Consider the following 21,763-nt stretch of genomic DNA (forward strand, 5'->3'; position numbering starts at 1 on the left):
AGACAATGTTGTTTAAACTACTATATTGAAGACTCTGATTAAACCCTTCGAAGTTGCTGGTTTAGAGAAGCAGTGTTATCAGCAGGACTTTATTTTATGTATGGCTGATAGATTGGATGAGCTTAATAATGAAATTAGAAATGAAGGGATGGACTGGAAGCTAGCCTTTTGGCTAGTTGTGATTGGATAAGAATCACTTTGTTTTGAAGATGATTGTCTTTCTTAAAATGAATTATTCCTAGATATTCAGATCCATGCATTGAATTTTACAAATTCGTGAATTCCCCCTAGCTGCGCTGGGCTTATTTTTGAAGCATAAGCAGCATGTCTCGGTTGGATGGAGTTCCTACTGCGTACCATAGAAAGAACAGTGTAACCATTTTGTTGCATTGTTGCATTTCTCCTTTTCCTATTTACCATTTTGTTTCAATGGACTAGAAGGTAATGCCAAACAAATATAGCATAGCTTGCATCAAACAGACAGACTCCATTGTGGGTTGATATCAGACTCCCTCTTGATCTGGAGGCCAAGAGGGACAACACTAGAACTGCTATTAGCGAATTTACAAATCAACTCTATTGTGGCCTTAATGATTTTGAGTTTTGAAACTTGTTGAGCTCATTTAATGTGATTTGGATTTAAGGGTAACTTTATTCGTCTAGCTTTTCAAGTCTTTAACCAATAACTATTGATTAAGTGGTAAGGAACTTGATCCGAGAAAATGATATTGGAAGAAACTCCCTCAATATGGCTCCGATAGGACTCGAATCGGATTAGATAAAAATTAATTCTGATCCATTCTTAAATTATGATCCAACATCGCATCATTGAAAAAGTTTAACATCTCAATTAATTGTTATCATAATTAAACTTTTTTAATGATATGACACCACCCCACACTAGGCCAAAGCCTTAGTGGGCAACATACAATTTGATGATAGTATAAACAAGTTCTACATTGGCAGTTGATCAAAATTCAATCTAAAAAAGAAACTATTTTTAATTAGAAAACATTGGAATTCAAAAAATGTTGCCTGTCCTGAAATCTTAACTGACTGCAGCTACTTCAGGGGGCATATGAATAGCAACAACATCATAGCAGCGGCCGCAAAGGGTTGGGTGGTCTGAAAATGAACCAACCTGGTGTGAATAATTCCAACATCTTTCACACTTGGAACCCCCAGAACGAGATATGCCAATCCATACTTTGCTGCTCCCCTTAATTATGCATTCGCCACTATATGGTATATTTACAATATGTTCATCCTCCAATGAAGGAAGAATCTCAGCCTGCATATTCCAATTAAACACGTAAGAACAATTTAAATAATGGGATGAAAAGTTTATTATATACTTACAAAAAAAAAAAAAATTATTATATGGCCTCAAAAAAAGTTTCAGCTCATAGAAGATGAAAAACTTTTTTTTTCCTTTGGATGGATTCTGAAATACAAATGGTGATATGTTCTCCTGGGCTCAACGTTATCCACAGGATACAACTATAAAAGGCTAAAATAAAAGCTTAAAATTTAGTGTCGGGAAGATTGAATGTACCATGATGATAAAATACAATATTGATTTATGAAGAAGGTTATATTTACAAACTTTTTGTTTACAAACTACACTCTGTACTCCCGGAAGTACATAGTGTAACCTAGTGTACTTCACTGTACTATGGTCACCTAGGTTACACTATGTACTTCCGGGAATACATAATGTAATTTGCAAAAAAATTGTAAAAAAAGTTTGTGAAAGGATCCTTCCCCTTGATTTATAGTATATCCTGAATGTTGCATCGCACTACAAATCTTAGATACCTAGAGATTCCATGTCTCATTTCTCAGATTGGCCTTAATCTAGAAGCCTCAATCAAGCATTTTGATGGTCTTTGTTTGGAAAATTTAAAGTAGTAACCAATTCTGGAATCTAAACTAGCCATGTTGACAAACAGGTAGCAAACATGAATTACAAATTAAATGAATGAAAGATTTAAACTAAATACTAAATTGTTGTTATAAAAAAAAAAAAAAAATACTAAATTGTTGAATTAGAGATAGCAAAATGTTAACTAAAATATTAAATCACTCAGGTCATACATACATTGTGAAGACAGTCGAAGTTTTCCTCCTTTTTTGTCTTGTAAAATTTATTTTTACCATAAACGATAAAGTAATGAAGGAAGCAAAGCAATAGCACATTATTGGCATTTTTTATTTGATCTTTAACTCTTTCCTCTTCCCTCTTCTTTTTCTAGCCATAAGGAACTTTAGGTTGGGAAAAAAATATTACATTGTGGTTCAGTTCTAGTTGTGGCTTTTTTTCTGAAATCCCAGAGCTCAAACTAAGGCCTGAAGCTTAGGACCTTAAGTTTTTCTTCTTTACTATTGTTGCTTAACTTTGACAGAACACATTTTTGGTTTAAGGAAGTCATTAGTATTACTATCAAAACCTTGGTCATTCATTGTTGCATACTAAAGCCTTAATATGCAAGCATTGCTCAGTCAAATCATGAATCCTAATCTGATGTATCCTAAATAGTCTTCTAATCCTCCCAAAATCCTATACTTTGGAATAGTTTTGGCTGCCCACAGCAACCCTTAAAAGAATGTATCTTCAATTTTCATTATTATTTTTTAGGTCAACTAAAAGGACTTGTAGCTGTACACATACCTGAGACGTTATGAATAACCGATGCAACGTATCAGCATCAATTTTGGTTGCACATAGTTCGGATAGTTGGGAAGCCAGGATGGCATCAGATGTATAAATGTGAACCTTTGCATCTAAACTGGCACCAATTAGTTTGCAAGTTCGGGCAACCTCCAAGACTCTATTCACCTCTGTTCTCAGCTGACAAAATATGTTTTCATTGAGTAACAGATACACCAAAAAACACAAAAAATCTGATATGTGATTTATTAACTTAATCATTTTAGAGAATTTGAGAAATAATCAATTATAAGCTACACTCTTCAGTTTTTCTCCATATATATTAGCAGTATCTGCAAGCCAATCAATAAAAAAGGCATTGAGAAAATTAAGGGGGGAAAAAAAGTGAGAAAAAATAACACTTGAGATATCTGATTAGAATTAAAAAATGAAGATTAAAGAAGAAGAAATCATTTAATGCATTTAAATTTCTCATTTATGACAAAATAATAATGTTTCTTTCATTTTCTGTACAACATCTTCACATCCTTATTCATTCTACATTACGTGTACATTTGAAAATCTTAAAATTCCAAATTAAGAAAGGCTACTGACTTAAGAATTAATCATTTCTACATTCACAAAAAGCAAATTACTAATGCAATTTATTTACAAATCATGAACATGTTCCATAAAACCAGGCCTTCACCTAAAGACTAATTGCTTAAGCTTTTAGAATTGGTTCTTAATATTATATTAAAGCCTATATGACCAAGTGATCATGAATTTTCAACCCTTGCTGGCACATTTCAATAAGAAAATTAATTTCAGTACAATATAAAGTAGGTATGTCTGTTATCCGCACTTCAAAGTCCAAAGGGCATATTAGACATATAAAATTATACATGAGCCTCCACCAAATAATTTAAGCTTTTAAGAGAGTTAATTCTTGACATGTCTTATCAAGTAAATCAAAGATGATTTTGAAACAGATCATTGCACTTTTTGATCATTTTTAAGTGATTACGTAGCCATTCTCTAATTTATCATAATATAATGTTCAAACGAAAAATTGATGCTAAATTGTGGTTACTAAAATAAAATATCCACTGAGAGAAACCAAGAAAATTTGTAGCCTAATATCCTTGGTTAGAAGAATGCTGCTTATAATTCTCTCATGAATGAATTAAATTGCATCAACTTATCCCTTAAAACTTGAGTGTACCTCAAGAATTTTTTCCCAGAATTCAATTTCTTCAACAGGGAGAGCAAGCCATCCTTCATTCAAAGTGGGCCAACTTGATTCAAATACATATTCAACAAAGGAACCAGATTCAGTTGTGTACTGAAAAGGAAGATTCTGCCACACATCCTCAGCTAGATGGGGCAATATTGGTGCTATTACTCTCACAATGGAAAGAAGATGAGCTGCAAGAACTGTTTGGCAACTTCTCCTTGTATAACTTGTTGATCCACTGCAGAAAAATCAGCATAAGAGATGTTTTATGGGATCAAACAGAAACATAGAGAATGAAATGCAAAACAGGCAACATCTATATCTTGTGCTGCCATACAAGTGCGAAGTTGTGCTGTTGTGTACATCAAAATCGAAATATTTGTCTATAATTGTATTTACACATGCACAATGGAGGTATAAGAGATATAACTAGTGAGAAAACTACAGAGAAACGTACCCAACATAAAGTCGATCTTTGGCAACATCAAAATAGAAATTTGAAAGGTCAACAATGACAAACCTCTGTAAAATCTGAGAATGGGGAAAAAATGCACTGTAGTTTTTGGCAAATCAAACAATTAGATGAGAATAATTCAGCCAAGTTACTTGAATTGTCATGCTAAGAAAACAGATTCAAGTCTTTATACAAAGACAAAAACTTAAAGGATGAATCCTATGCCTCAGACGACCCCTTTTCAGCCCCAAAGATCATTTTCAATTTTACTAAATCAAAATACAATCAAAGAGATGCACATTTGTGCCTCATAAAAAAATTCCAGTGTCACCTCACAAAGCCAGCCAGATAGATCAATGAAAATCTGCCATGCACATCCATACCCACACATGCATTAAGCATAATAAGCATGAACACATTTTGTATGTATGGAATGTTTCTCTAGGATATAAAATAAACTACCTGAAATATTTTGAAAAACTGGTAACTTTCATAATGCCCTTGAATGCTTTTTACAACATTTTCAAGCTGAAACAGCGCATGCTGATCGATCCTGGGAAGTTCATGGTATGGAACAGTATAATCTGTCTGTCAGCAAAACAATTACTTACTCAGAAGTATGAAGTGAAAAAAGATATGCATCGATAGGCATAGATAAATTTGCCAATATTTTAAAATAGGCTGTGATTCCAGGCAAGGGAAAAAGGATTTAACTTACAGCCATAGAATTTGAACTTACTCTCCAATCATGAAGATTTGCCAAGAGGTATCTCAGTTCCTCGCAACTTCCTGTAAATCTCAGACATTTGACGGAGAACCTGAGGGCCAATCATCACATCACCTGTATAATCTACACTAGAAACCCAGAGTCGGAGGACATCAGCTCCGTATGCAGGTGCTTCCTGAGAACAGGCAAGGAAAAAAATATCTTTGAACCAAAACTTTGATAAAGGGAAATAATAGAGTTTAATACAGTTCCAGAACTAATATTTTATATAATACATCTACGCAACTTACCTTTTGATTTTTACCTCCTTCAATCACACTACGTGGATCCACAACATTACCCAAAGACTTGCTCATCTTTGAGCCTTTCTCATCCAGTACAAATCCATGAGTTATAACACAAGAATATGGAGCCTTTCCTGTATAAGACAAAAATGACAAATTATAGTGTCTGACTGGTAAAACATCTAAAGGCATTCACACCCAAACAGCCTTTTACACAAGTAACAATGCATCTATAATTTTATATCCACATGTATCATCTCGTTGGATTATAATATGAAGGAAAATGTAATCCTGCAAAGAATGACATTCTAAGATCTTGCCCATTGGATCCACTCTGTTTCCTAATATAGCAAGGACTGCGTGATTGAGTTGAAAACTGAACCTATAATTGAATGGAAAAAGGATGAGGCTTAAGGGCCAAACTTTCAACCTGGGTTAAACCTGGTCAAAGAAAACAATTGATGTTTAATTGATTTCTAATAATTCCTAAACCTTTACTTTGCTGATATTTTTGTTAATTGATATTTATAATATATTTATCAAATTAAAAAATAAGTTACAAAACTACATTATATTTTACAACACTAAACAAATATTTTAATCAATGTTTAAAAGGGTAATTGAACTTACCCACCCTATTTGCATTTTACCCCCAAATTCAAAAGTTTAGCAAGTTCATTCTAATCTATTCAATTTTCAACGATATCCCCCCAAACATAAAAAAATTTGGTATATGTTAACTGGAACATAAATCAACATGATCTCATATGACATTTTGAGCTGGAAAATGTGCTTGAATTACTGAATTGAGTCTTATTCTTTGGAGCTTAAAAAACCAAGATCTATATCATGTTATCAATTCAAGATCTCAATGATAAGCGGCAATGTTTGTCCATTCAAAATGCCAGACGAGATCACATATTTGTTCCCCGTTAAAATTCACCTAGCTTTTGAATGGTTGGGCCTTCGGGGTTATTAGTTAAAAGGGAAAAGTTCAAATACCCCCATATGGTTTGCCTTTGAATCACTTACCCCTCTATGCTTTTTTTTTAATCATTTACCTCCCCTGTGCTTTTTTCCATCCAAGTCCCTCTTTAACAGTGTTAAAGTTTCTAATTAATATGACTATTTTACTCTTTTTACAAAAATACACTTCAACTACCTTGTGTCATTTTCTTCCCCAAACTTTGTAAGGGTATTTTACAATATAAAATTTCTCTAGTTTCTGACAAAATTTGTGAAGTTCCTGTAATAAGGTAATATTACAAAATTTGTGATATATCCCAATATCACATGCAGGTGTTTTCTTTTTCCTTTTTATTTATTTATAAAAAGTAGATTCAGCCGCGATATTTCGATAAATAGGGCATCATGCCAATTTTAAGGGTAGGGATAGGTTATACTTACCACCATTGACATTTGGATTCACATGATGTATACTTAGCAAAAATTATTCACGAATAAAAGATAGGGATAGGTTATACTTACCACCATTTTTTCTTACCACCAAATTTTAACCGTTGATTTCCATCAATCTAAGGATTATAAAATATTGGGAATTAATAATTAATAAATAAGTGTAACCCAATAAATTATAACCATTAGATTGACGGAAATCAACGGTTCAGATTTGGTGATAAGAAGTGGTAAGAAAAAATGGTGGTAAGTATATAACCTCCCTCCAAAAGATATACCAGCAAAAACTATTCTAATAATTACTCCTGAAAATTTATCTGTACAGCTATAATACCTATTGTGACACTCGGCTATGTTGCACCGACACAGGATACGGGAAACGATGCAACACCCCAATACGTTAATTCTAAAAAATGTTAGATTTCTACACGTTAGGACACGTTTTGATATTAAATAATATTTTTAATTTATGTAGTGTATATTATATTTAATATTCAATAATTTAACAAAAAAATGAAGCTAAACTTATAATACCAATCAATTTTGTAAAGAAACATAAAATATCACAAATATTTATATTAAACTCAATAAAATGGTAATCGTAATCCAGCGAATCTAATAGTTGGAACTAAAAATACAACGCAATGAATATTGGAGTGTCAGAGAGTATTGGAGTGTCATGGAGTGTCGAGAAGTGTTAAACACGACACGTCAGGTACTTTGAAGTGTCGGTGCATCACATACACCCGGTCTTATATTAATGTAATTTATCTTGTTAACTTTTTATAATTGTTTTTGAAATTTGAATAATATTTTATTTTACTTGCTTCTTAGAAACATCAAAAGAAAATTTATTCCTTTAATACAGGAACTTCGCAAATTGTCTTGAAACTGGAGAAATTCTATATGATAAAAAACCCTTGCAAAGTTTAGGGAAGAAGATGACACAAGATAGATCAGTTAATAGATTAGTTAATAAAATATATCAGTTAAAAAGTGCTAAAATTTTGATCATGGGGAAAAGACAATTGAGTTAATAGACGGCACAGGTTATATTTCCTATAATTCTAAACTACGTGATATGACTCTTAGCCTAGTGGTAAGTTGTGGGCCATTATCAAGGAATCAGGGTTCAGGTCCCGGTTGGTTCACAGAAACCGGGCCAATTCACCTTATTATTTTCACCAGGTTTGGCCAATTCTAGTTAAAGGCTGTTAGTTGGACCAATACCTGGACCTACTTGAGTAACCAGCTAATAAATTCAGAGTGCTTCAGTACGATCATAGAAGTCAAACATTTTCAAAATAAATCCAGAATATTTAGACCGAGTGCTAAAGTAATCTGCATGTAATTATAGAGACACATGCAAACTAAGCATATATAGATGACAATACAGCCTCTTCTTATTGTCCTTTTGTTGTCAGGATTTTAAACATTGAGATGAGATAAATATGTTTTAAAGAACAATATATAAATCTAGTAAAAAATATTTGCCTTGCTATTTTGTGACACAAAGAATGTTTCTTTTTAGGGAAAAGTATTAAACAAAGGGGATAAATGAAGAGTATTAAAGATAACCGTGATAGTGAAGATGACAAGAAAATTATTACCTCTTGTAGCTATACTCGTTAGCAACGAACTCTGAAACCACCCTCGATGCTGATCTGTTCCTTCAAGATACAAGTCTGCAGGAAAGCTAAGGGAATCTCTTTCTCCTAAGACAGCAGCCCAGGAGGATCCTGAAGTAAAAATAAACAAACAGCCAAGAAACACCAAACTCAAAGAAAGCAACCGATGAAATAAAATAATGGACAAATACAAGCCAGCAGGATTAGCTTAGGTAGCTGAGGGTTGGGAGTAGGGTTAAGGTCCTAGGTTCAAACCACTGCAGTCCAAAGAGTAACGAGAGAAAGGGATATTACCAAACAAATACATTACCTAATTATGGGCATGGACCTAAATAAGATCTCAATTGTAATAAACATGTCTAGTAGTTATCACTGACAAAAACGTGAAATAGGTAATAGTAATACTATATCTATAGAACTATCGCTTTGTAGGAAAGTCGTAAAAAGGGTGGTTGATGAACTTGTGAAACAATATATCAGTGAAAGTTAAATATTATTTGGCACCAGAGCACTGTTGTACCTGAATCAAACCATACATCCATTGTGTCAGTTCCCTTTTCATATTCTGCTGCTTTATCATGGTATTTAGTTGGAAGAAGTTCCTCTACTTTCATGTACCACCATGCATCACTACCCTTTTCAGCTATTATAGCTGAAGGCCTCAGAAAGAAAAGCAAAAGATCAATATTAGGATGTATAAATTTCCTAGGAACAACATGCGTTAAAACTTAAAAGAGCATAAGCATTAAGCGACTTCGTAATATTTACCACTACATGTACTCAAATAAGGAAAATAATACTTGTATATATCTATTAATAATCAAGATAGTACTTCTATCAAAGCAAAAATAAAAATAAAAAAATAAAATTGAGATAGTACATGATCATAACTTGAGTGTTGAGAAATAAGTTAAAAGGAATTTTGCTGCTTTTTTTTTTTTACTTACATTTTATATGACCTATTGTCTCTTCATTCATAAGAGGTTCTCTAGACTGCAGATGATAAAAAACTGGAATGGGGACACCCCATGTCCTTTGTCGTGATATACACCAATCAGAGCGGCTAGAGGTCATTGCTGAGATTCTATTTTCTCCCTAAGCAATTCACGTACAGCAGAGTGGCATATCTCTTAAGTGAACAAAAATTTACAAATAAACATAATTACATAGCAACAGAAACTTTAAATAGAATACCTGAGGTGGAACCCATTTTACATGGCCAATAGCGTCCATAGCAGCTTGGCGAAATCCCTCTACCGATGCAAACCATTGCTCTGTTGCTCTAAATATTGTTGGTTTTTTAGTTCGCCAATCGTATGGGTACTTGTGTTCTAAATCAAAAAACAGAGAAGAGAAATATGCTGATGGAGTCTAAAATTATAGGAAGAACAGTAACAGAAGTTTATGATGCAAGACAGAAAGAACTTACCATATGATTCTTCCATGATGAGTGACAGATTTTCATCCAAATATTTCACAACAGCAGTGTTACCTTCACCAAGAACATCAAGCCCACTAAACTGACCAGCTTCTTCAGTGAACTTTCCATTCTCATCTACAGGAGAATGTATGGGTAGCCCATACTTCTGACCAGTCACATAATCTTCTTGACCATGTCCAGGAGCTGTATGGACCAGTCCTGTTCCTGTTTCAGTTGTAATATAATCTCCCCCAATTACGACTGGACATTCCCTATTATCTACTGGATGGATGTATCTGAGACCACAATAATAAATTATACCCTTAGTGCAAAATTTTCCCCATTTATCATAGATAATAAGTGTAAAGAACCAATTCAACCCAAAAACTTAAGCTGTTGGGTGAAGCTACATTAATGGTTTTATATTTCTCTAACAATAAGATTTTTTTAAAACACAATTTTAGTGAAACAAGTAGCAGCAGCAGAATTAAAAAGAAGGCGGCAAAGAAGAAGAAAGTAATTGTTCATTTTCATACTGCCAACAACCTGTAGTTTTCCAAGTTGGAACCCAACTGTCTTCTCTTGACAACAAGCTTCACACCCCATTTTGCCTCTAACTTTGGCACAAGTTCTGAAGCTACAATAAGAAACTTCTTCTTTTCATCCTTTAAAACAATTCCAAGCCTTTTCTTTCTAGTTTCACCAGATGAAGAGGCATTTTCATTTAATGGCTTTACTTCAACAACAGCATATTCAAGCTTGGGGTTTACTGCAACAGCTGAGTACAGAACAGTAAAAAAATAAAAAATAAAGAAGAGAAAGAGTAACATATATAAATCAAAACATTTAAATGACTACAAAAAATTAACTTTGCTACAAAGTTCACTAGTTTTGTCCTCCAGCAATAACATTATCATCCACAAAATGCAGATATGATGTTTCTGAAGAGAAAAATGTGCACTCAAATAGTATCATTCTCTCTTCATTTTTTTCACTTCTTTTCCGTATTTACTCAGGAATAAAATAAATAATAATACTTCCAGCATAAAAGGAGCTACCACCTTGCCTGAAGTCTACTTCAGCAAACTCATAACTAACGAATAATGAATTATATCTTTGTGTACCAAATACATTCGAAGGATACAAACAAATATATTGCCACAAAACAATCTCTGCTAGGTCTAGCAGATACAGTAGAAAGCTGAACCACCATATCAAATGCTCCGTTTTACATGATTAAAGAACCATAAATACAGAATTCAAGATTATTAGAAATTGAGACAATTATGACTAGGAAAAGCAATATGAAAGATATCCAAAAGTCATAAGCCAATGTGGCAAATGCAACAAAATGAGAAGCCTACCTGCATTGGCAGGAATAGTCCAGGGAGTTGTAGTCCATATGGCCAAGCACAAATTTGGAAATTCTTGTAGCAGGCCACTTGGCATTAGAGGAGCACTCACAACTCTAAAAATGGCATATATGCTCCTTGACACATGCCCTTCAGGGTACTACATAGAAACCAAATAGGTGGTAACTTAAATATTATAACCTCCACCAAATCAGGTTTTAGAGAGAAAATTGCAAGCATTGACATAGTATGTACACAGAAATGCAGATAATAAGGTATGTAAGTTCAAAAAAGGCCTTATATAGACTGAAACAATCTCTCCATGCATGGTTTGGAAGATTCACAAGGTAATGGTATTCTTGGAATACAGTAGTGTCAAGATGATCACACTCTTTTCTGGAAAGGAGGAAGGTAAACACACTGTTTTACTTGTGTATGTTGATGACATCGTGATGATTTCGTAGAGAAACAATGTCCAAAGGAAGAATTAGCAGCTAAATGTGAGATGAATGGTCTTGGAAGGCTCAAATACTTCCTTGGGATTGAAATTGCTTACTCTAAACAAGGTACCTTTATTTCTCAAAGGAAGTGTCTCCTTGATCTATCATTTTGGGGCCCTTTGGTACTAGATATTTTTTAGGATTCCCGGGAAATTGAGAGTGGTAATTATATTTATCCATGTTTGGTACAAGTTTTTTAAAATTTTCCCAGGAATCTAATTTTCCCGGGATTTTATTTTGTGTATAAATCTTTTTGAAAATACCATCCAGGGGGTGGTATTTTAGAATTTCTATGGTAAGAAAAAATTTAATACAACTAAACATAGCATTAAGAAAATTAAGCCAATATTCCCGAGAATATTTTAGTCTACCAAACACCTTTTTGGTAACATTCTTAGAAAACTCATCTTCCCATCATATTCCTGGAAATCGTGATTCTCAAATAAATTTTTTTTTCTCCTCTACCAAATGCCCCCCTTAGGAAAACCTGGAAGCTAAATTGCAAGACTAGCGGTGTACCTATTGAGCAAAACCACAGAAAGGGAAATAATAAAGACAATCCTAAAGGTTATAAAGCTCAACATCAGAGGTTAGTAGGTATGTTGATATACCCAACACATATGAGACCAAATGTAGCATATGATGTTAGTGTCACTAGCTAGTTCATGCATGACCTGAGAGTAAGACACCAACAATTAGGGGAAAGGATCATAAAGTATCTTAAAGCTAGACTTGGCAGAGAATTTTATTCAAGAGGGTTGGAAATCTGTCCATGGAAGTATATACAAATGTTGAATACAAATGATGACTATAATAACCCTCACTAGTAGTTGTGGATTTAATATTGAAGAATAATTAGAAGTAAAAGAAATAAAGTCACCTTTGGTGAAAAAGGAGTTAAAATAATAGTTAAGGGGTAAAAATGCAGGTAAGCAAAGTTACCCGAAAAGTGAAAGTAAAATTAGAAATATGACTGGAAAAATATTCTAGTTCATTGGATAAAGTTTGGTATTGAACGGAGGTGTGTAGATAGATAAGCTATTACCCGGTTAAAGTAACTTAACCTATTTGACTCTAAAACACAGTAACCTCGTTCATTTCTTCTTCGTCCTACGTACGCGTCCGTCTCCAAGAATGCTAGGTTCCTTTTCTTTTTTTTCTTTGATTTCTCCCTCCACACTCAACCAAATCCTTAAGTCCATTACATGAAATTTATAGTAAATCATCCAATGAATCCATCCCACCACTTATTTTAGGCTAAAAATGCCTGAGTAAAAAGTTCTCCCCTTCCCCCTTTGCGAATCACTATTCATCAAAGAGAAGAAATTGGAGTTTTGATGAAGTTTTGTTTGGAGGTTGTCCTTTAGGCTTTGTATAAGGGATTAGAGGTGAGAAATCTGTATTTCCATGGTTTAAGTTTTGAATATTATGAGCATATTTTGTGTAGAATTTATGAAATGAAAACTTGAAATATATGAAGTATTAGTGTATCTTATGATGATATAGTGTCAAGCAAGCATGATGATGAGTTGGAAAATTGAAAAAAAATTCCCTAGGCCACTACTTAGATTTCGGCCATAATGGGTTAATTAGGGTTTGTTGTGCAAAAATTTAATTGCATGTAACGTGGAGGTTAGTATGTTGGTGTATGTTGAGATTATATGTGGAAGTGAGATTACATGGTGGAAAATGCCTTGAAAACCTACCCTATGCATTTCGGCCTTTTGAGTCTATTTACGGATAATTATGTTAAAAACTAATTGGATGGTGTGTTGAGTTTCCAATGCAAGAAATTGGTAAAAATATTTAGTGAAATGATTTGAGAAATTGTAAAAGGTATTTTTATTGCCTTAAAGTGAACCCCACGGCCTTTTGAAAGAAAATATACCTAAGTTGTGCTTAAATTGGTTAAGGGAATACATAATCAACTTAGGAACCTTGTGTTATGAAAGGAAGTTGGAAATCCCTAGCTCCTCTTGTATTGGGTTCGGTCATATAGGCAGGCTTTAGGGAGGCTAGGAATTGTAAAAATTATAGAATGTTAAATTAAAGGAAATGATTAAGGCATGTTTTTGACTTGTGAATTGGCATAGGATTGGCATAATGTGAGGAAACGAAAGTGAGCAATAAGATGTATGCCTTGTATAAATTTTATGGCATTGTAACATTTTATTGATATTGTTTTGAATTCTTTCTCTAGGTGTGCCTAGGGACTGAGCGTGTTTGGATTCCTTTGGAGCTAAATAGGTAACTTGTGTTACAAGTGAGCAAATTGGTAAAGCTTCAAAAGGTAAGCTCTATGTTTATGGGTTTCGCTCCTACCTTGTGTTCCGCCATAGTGTACGGACTGTGGTCGAGTTGTATGATATGTATGAGATATATGATATAGATGCATTCATATAGAGCTATATGATAATATGATATGTTTTGTTTTGATGTGTTTACTTTGATGTGTTAATATGATATGTTTTGTTGAGTTCCGCTTGGGGTCCACCCTTGGGAACACGTACACTGATTCCCACTTGGGATCCTCCCCTGGGATTGACTGTGTACACATTTGTTATATAACTTGTTCTGATATGATTTCTGTATTGATCTTTGGCTGGAATTGACTTGTATGGTACACTGATGTCTTCTTGGGTTCCCCTGAGATTGACGGTGTACGCCTCTGATATGTTCTGGTTCCGCTTGGGGTCCTCCCTTGGGAACACGTGCGTTGATTTCCGCTTGGGGCCCTCCCTTGGGAATGACTGCGTACGCCTCTAATATGTTCTGGTTCCGCTTGGGGTCCTCCCTTAGGAACACGTGCGTTGATTTCCGCTTGGGGCCCTCCCTTGGGAATGACTGCGTACGCCTCTGATATGTTCTGGTTCCGCTTGGGGTCCTCCCTTGGGAACACATGCGTCGATTTCCGCTTGGGGTCCTCCCTTGGGAATGACTGCGTACGCCTCTGATATGTTCTGGTTCTGCTTGGGGTCCTCCCTTGGGAACACGTACGTTGATTTTCGCTTGGGAATAACTGCGTACGTCTCTGATAAGATATGTGTATATGTTTTGTCTAGTTATGATAATTGATTATATGACACGTTTTATGTGATATGTATGATGATTTTGTAAATGATATTTGTTACGTACGTTGATTTCCGCTTGGGGTCATCCCTTGGGAACGATTGCGTACGTCTCTGATATAACACGTTTTGTTCTAATGTGAGTATTGTGATGATTTTTGTAAATGATATTTGTTACGTATGTTGATTTCCGCTTGGGGTCATCCCTTGGGAATTACTGCGTATGTCTTTGATAAGATATGTATATATGCTTTGTACAGTTATGATAATTGCTTATATGATGTTTTGTATATTATGTATCTGACTGTCATGCAGGAAGTGAGCCCAGGGTATGGAGAGTTTTCCATAAACCTAAAGTTTACTAGAGATTCGTCTCTAACCCCGTTTGGGGATATGATTTCAGGAACACAGTTAATTGAAGAGCCTCATGGGACAAGGACACAAACCGTGGCTAGAGGTACTAGTATGAGGATGTGGAGTTCTGGGTGGCTGGAGGCTACTATTTATTTTAGACGTATTTTTGGAAAAGATGTATTGTTGTATAGTGTTCATATTCGATGCATGTACATTTATGTATTCAGGCATGTTGATATGACTATGTAGTATTCAGTTATGTTATGTATTGGATTGCATGCTATTAGATTAGTGGCACAGAGCCAAAATCTGCATGCGCCCATAGATGGATATCTGTGTATATTTGCATGACTGGTACTTCTGGATACATATATAGTTTAAACTGCCTATCAGGAACTCTTGAGAGTGGGATTGGAAAATCCCTAGTTGCCCGACTTACAGAGGTTACTCTGTCCGATTTTTGTTTACGCCTAATGAGAAAAAGAAAAAGTTAGCTCGTATTTTCATAAGTTTAAATCTTCCGCTGTTTCTGTTAAGTATCATATGTATGTTAATTGAACCGGCTCGAGGCTGGGGATGTTACAATGACTGTGCAGGATTAGTTATTGACAATAGGTCAAATTCTGGTTACTTTATGTTCTTGGATGAAAATATGGTTACATGGAGGAATAAGAAGCAAAATGTTATCGCCTGTTCAAACACAGAAACTTAGTTTCAAGCTATGACACAAGGAGTTTGCGAGCTACAATGAATGAAGATCATATTAGATGATTTTAAGATAAAGTATGAAACTCCATGAAATTGCTTTATGACAACAAATCCACTATTAGCATTACTCATGATCTAGTCCAGCATGACAAAACTAAACATTGAGATAGACTGACACTTCATAAAGGAGAAACATGAGAGTGGCCTAATCACCACAACATATGTTTCTTCAGGGGTGCAACTAGAAGATGTGTTAACTAAAGGACTTCATATGGAGAGGTTTCAAGATCTTACTGGCAAGTTAGGAATGATAGATATCCATGCAAGAGCTTGAGGGGAAGTATTGTAATAGTCCCGCATCTTTTACGGTTGCTTACCACATAATATTCACTGTTTATCATTGTAATTATTGTAAATATTATGTTTCCATAGACTAGTCATTATTTTAGGCAAGAAATTATTTAGTTAGGTCTATATAATAGACTGAACCCGTGTACAATATAATTCAGAAAAATAATATTCAGCATTTACGTATTTCTTCATTCAAGTTAATGCATTAATGCTAGACATTAGACAAGAGGTTCAACATAATGATTAATCAATTTACCTCCAACTCGGCCTCAGCAAGTGCTGTCTGCGATGAGGGACTCCAGTGGACAGGTTTTCTGCCTCTGTAGATATAGCCTTTCAAGGCCATCTGACCAAATACTTCTATCTAGAAAATTATAAGATACAATAATAAAGGCTATATAATAACAACCAGCATGGCATGAAGTCAGGTGCAAATGAAAATTTTCATTACTAATGCAGTTTACGAGTTTTCATTATATAATAGCAATCAAACTAGGTCTTGCTTTACAGTTGACCATCATTGTATTAGAGTTTTCATAGCACAATAATCCAGACTGTGAAAGTAAAGCCGTAAATTTTCACATCTATAATACATCATGCATAGGACATCCAGAGTGCTGAATCTGAACGGGTAAATGAGAAAGGCTGTACTAGCTACCTGGACAGCTTCATAGTTCGGATCTAGAGTAAGATAGGGATCATTCCAGTCTGCCCAGACTCCAAAGCGCTACAAACATGTAGTAACATGTTTAAGGCACATTTTACCAAAAAATAAAAAAAACATGTTTAAGATACTGTCAAGAACCAACTCTCCCAAAAGGATTGGTTTGTATATTATATTTCTAATAGATACAAACATTTTCCCACCAATCAAAATGGAAAGACAGCTGTGATATTAATCGTAAGATGTCTACAATAGACAAACTAATGCCATACGAGGACATAGAAATCACAAAGCAAAGTGCAAACAAAGAAGGACCTTAAAAGATGACATCTGATTTTTAACAGTTTCTTTGGCAAATTTAGCAGCCTTTGCTCTCAACTTCAATGGTGTAAGATTATTTCTAGCCTCCTGATCCAGTGACTGCAAAACTGAAATAATTCAAAACAATCATACTGCTCAAAGTATCTAATAAAAAATACAAACTGAAATACAATAGCTATATGAACTTATAGTTAAAGCAAATGAATAAAAATGGGGGCAAAGCACAAGGAAAATCGGGAACTTCCGAGTTTCATCATTGCATCAATTGTGTCTATTCATCATGGAATAAATCACTCTCTATACAGAAGGATGAAAATAATCATTTCAATCATATTGCTAACACAGTGACAACAGTAAGGGGAGAACATATGCCTCTTAATTTTATTGACCTCCCAAGGTATGGTAGACTACATAAGCCTCCGTTAATGCTTAAAAAATAATACAGGCCTCCCTTATATTAACTGAACGATAGGTGGCATTAAACTTAATATTAATTTTTTGCTTTAAAATTCTTATATATCAGCTGTCTATGAAATAGGCCTGAGTTCAAATGCATTTCCTTTCTCTCAGTCGTTTTTCATTTCATCCCAGTGTTTACCAAGTTTAGAATAGGATTTATTCTATAGTCATTTATTTATTTATTTTATAAAAGAATAAATTCTTTAAGACAAAGAGAAGATGATTACAAAGACTTTGGAGGATAAAAAATCCTCCTAGAGAAAGAGAACAAGCGTAAGAGAACAAATAAGACATCAATGAATCAGAGTTACACAATCCCTCAACATATCTGTAAGAGAAACCCCTTCTAGAAGACCATTTGCTTTATACCAAGTGGAAGCCACTCATCCAATTTTATCCCATAAGAAGCTTCTCATTCAAAGAAATCTCCTTAGAGATGTGAGAATTACAGTCCAACCAAATGCAACTACGAGTAGCATAAATAGCACATTGCCAAAAGTTAGTCAACACAAACTGTTCCAAGGACCTATAAGGAAATGCCCAACAAAGAATTCTATAAGATTTATTACAAAAAAAAAAAAAGAATTCTATAAGAAAATAGCTACAGAACAACGTAAGAACAGATGGGAAACTGATTCTGAGCTCTCACCACACATAACACACATCAAGAGAAATAGCCTTATGTAGCCTACGACTTGTAACATGTCATTGGTATTAATTCCATTAAGCATTGTTGTCCAAATAAAGGACGTAACTGTTGAAATTATAAGGATTTAGGTAAGGGAGAAAGAAAAGAGAGAATAAAGATTGGATAATATGAAATTTATATTGATTTGATGTGCTATGATGTGATACAAGCTACAAAGCACTAATCCCTACTCATATCAATATTGGGCTCAAAATCCTAATTAAATAAGAAAATAAATCAATGAATATCAAAGAATAACAAAATTATTCCTGAGAGATCACATAAATACTCTAAACTATTCTAAGATAAAATTAAGATATTGTGAGATATTTTTCATATATTCTAACTGTAAAGAACCAATTCAACCCAAAAGCTTAAGCTATTGGGTGAGGTTACATTAATGATTTTATATATCTCAACACGCCCCCTCACACGAGAGCCCACTGGGCTTGAAGTGTGGACAATGCACAGGCCCACCTACCTGTGCGAACAAAGAAATTCCACTTGAAAGAAAGTAGGGAGCGGCGAGGATCGAACCCGGGACACGAGACTCTGATACCATGTAAAGAACCAATTCAACCCAAAAATTTAAGCTATTGGGTGAGGTTACATTAATGATTTTATATATCTCAACACTAACAATAACCTTATGAGGAGAGTTGGACTTCCTACTGTATTCAACGTATTAGTTAGGAATTGAAAGTAACAATTGCACGAAAAGACCCCAAAATGGTCAAGAGAGAAAAACCTTTTAGCCAGGCTGGAGGACAAGAGGACATAATCAAGGAGACCCAAGGGACTCTCCAATTCAGAGAATTCACTATCATCTAAGAGACCAAAAAAAGTGGAAAGTCCAAGAAAAAGTGGAGTCTTGAATATTATAGTCATTGATTGTAAAAGAAAAGGTTGTTTTAGAATTATATTATTTATATAGATTAAAATTAAATGTCAAATCATATTTTTTAGTATGTTGTCTGCAATCAACAACTTAATAGAAGGGGGTATGTAAAAATATAAAATAAGGGAAGTATATGTTATTTTTTTAAAAAGAGATGTGTTTGTCATTTCTTCACACCTCAAGGGGTCTATGTAATTTATTACTCCTTTTAAAAAAAACGCACACTAGCAAAAATTGTACAACTCTATCTCTATTCCTTCTCTAACACCAGCCCAAAAAGCTCGGGACACACCAATTTAACCTTGATACATAACTATCGTACCAACACCAACCCCTCCCTAAGAGATAAAAGGCACATAAGAATTCTCAAAGATATTGGAAAAAAGAATGTCAACCAAAAGTTTTGAATTGCAAATAAAAACTTATGAACTAATATATTTCATTTATATGTACTCATACTTATATGTACTCATACACACTAATTGATTCAGCCAAAAAATTAAAAAACAAAAAGGTGAAAATAGGTTCACTTCAAAATCATCTACAAATATATATCAACATTTGTGTCTCCTTAAAACATATTTATTAATAAATATTACACCAAGAATTATCTATACACTTCAAGTTTGACATGCAGGAAGCATGTAAAGGAAGTTTTAGTGCAATACTGTTCTTCAACTCAACCACAAATTAGAACCAGCCATCATCATGGAAAAATAACACTTGCCTTTTAATTCAATGGGTAGGCCATGACAATCCCATCCAGGCACAAAATGAACTTTATAGTTTTGAAAGAGCTGCCCACCAAAAAAATAAAAATAAAAATAAAAATCTCAGCAAAATATAAGTTCTTAAATGCAGGTGCATTAGCATTACAACATAAATCGTTAGAGCATGCATGTGATAGCAATAAACTTGAAGTCTCTGTTCAGACGAAGGAAAATATACCTTATAACGATTTATAATATCCTTCAAAATTTTATTTAAGGCATGGCCAATGTGAAGATCACCGTTGGCATATGGAGGACCATCATGAAGAATGAAACTTCCCTGATCATTTTGTTTGAAGTACATTAGTAAGTTCAAATAACTGCCAGGGTGAAGCTGAAGGGAAGTCCAAAACTTACTCCACTATTTTTGTCAACAACTTTTTTGAATACTTGATTCTCCTCCCATATTTTCTGAATTTCGGGCTCCCTTACAGAAGAATTTGCTCTCATACCAAATTCTGTCTTGGGAAGATCAACTGTGTGCTTGTATTTACCATCTTCTTGCTTGATTCCTAAGTTAAGGCAAGTGATGTAACTAACAATGGAGATACATGCTTGCTCTCTTTGATTATGATGACAAGCAATAATAGGTTTGAAGAAAGTATTAAGAAAAATACATGTCAGATAGCATATACACTACCTTCTGCAGCCTTTTTTCCTGCCATAACAGGCCCTCGTGATCTTCGTTTTGAAGAAAAAATATCATCCCTTGAATGAGTACAGTAGTTTGACATGTTTGAGAGAGATACTACTTTAGCTGATGAGATTCCCCGGTAATAAAACAAGCCAATAGAACTAGTTCTTCTGGAGGCTGAACAAGCAGTTCGCGAGAGCACCTGAATACATTAAAAAGCATATCTATCACAAGCAGAACAATCGTGTCGTATTCCAGGTTAAAATAGAAGGGAGAGAGACTAATCCGCCAAACCATCAGATAAAAAAAATTCAGTCCATGTGAAACTAGAGGTTTTCCACATTTATTTGGTTCATATACTACATACTTGTCTTCAACTGTCAAGAAACAAAGATGAAGGAAGAAAGTGCAACAGAGTATAAAACGAAGAATCTGTTGGCCAACTCCATACTCCAATATTTTTACAACTTATTTTTAAAAACATTCTCGAGAATCTCAAGTCCTTTTCATCACAGTTGTAAGTATTATTGAAAATGTGAAATAAAAGCACGTTGGAAACAAGAGTAGAGCAATAAAACACGACCAAAGTTCCCTTTTTACATTTTGTGGCGAAACTAAAAGATCCAAGAGAGAGTTTTATAAACAGAACACAAAAAAAGCACGTTCGGTAAAAGCAAACAAACATTTCAACTTTCTCTTTGACAATTTATCAAGCACATGACCAACACAAGACAAAGCCCAGTCAAGCACTCCCAATGCATGACTCAACAACAGAACCGATTCGATTTCAATAACAAGACCCAAAATAACAAAACTTTTTACAAAAAGCAAGGCAACCCATTATGAGAAAAGTGCTAGTCAATTTTGAATTGTAGTATTGATTGAGTTCATCAGGGTGGGTTAAAAACACAATGCTTGAGGCATTTAAGTAATGTTAAGTAGATACCCTGTAAGAAGAGGTTTGAATGAAGAGAGCCATGGTAGTTTCCATTGGTTTGAGAGCAGAGGAATTTGAAGTGAAGGATTTGAAAAGGGACATGGTTGGGACTTGGGAAAACAAGCACAATACAAGCAAAGCTACACCATCTTCTTTGTGCAGTGAGGGAAAACAAAAAACATCATTCGGATAAATCGAACCTGCATGCATCCCTCCATTTTTTATTTTTTATTTTTTTCGTTG

General features: G+C 34.4%; 1 protein-coding gene across 1 annotated transcript; it reads right to left on the reverse strand.

Moving 5' to 3' along the window:
• Positions 1-828: 828 nt before the first annotated feature.
• On the reverse strand, positions 829-21,638 carry LOC133313230 (isoleucine--tRNA ligase, chloroplastic/mitochondrial-like). The gene is given in 23 exon segments (XM_061514567.1): positions 829-1,291; positions 2,672-2,851; positions 3,876-4,125; positions 4,345-4,418; positions 4,804-4,929; positions 5,081-5,114; positions 5,116-5,243; positions 5,359-5,486; positions 8,379-8,507; positions 8,917-9,048; positions 9,344-9,491; positions 9,591-9,727; positions 9,826-10,112; positions 10,363-10,594; positions 11,181-11,328; positions 16,406-16,513; positions 16,808-16,876; positions 17,129-17,241; positions 19,907-19,976; positions 20,128-20,229; positions 20,307-20,461; positions 20,590-20,785; positions 21,530-21,638. Coding segments are annotated over 23 exon segments (3,282 nt in total). The 5' UTR covers positions 21,623-21,638; the 3' UTR covers positions 829-1,048.
• Positions 21,639-21,763: the final 125 nt, after the last annotated feature.

The sequence above is a fragment of the Gastrolobium bilobum genome, unplaced genomic scaffold (assembly GCF_033153095.1).
Source record: "Gastrolobium bilobum isolate Gb01-03AN ecotype WA unplaced genomic scaffold, APGP_CSIRO_Gbil_v1 utg3862, whole genome shotgun sequence".
NCBI lineage: Eukaryota > Viridiplantae > Streptophyta > Magnoliopsida > Fabales > Fabaceae > Gastrolobium > Gastrolobium bilobum.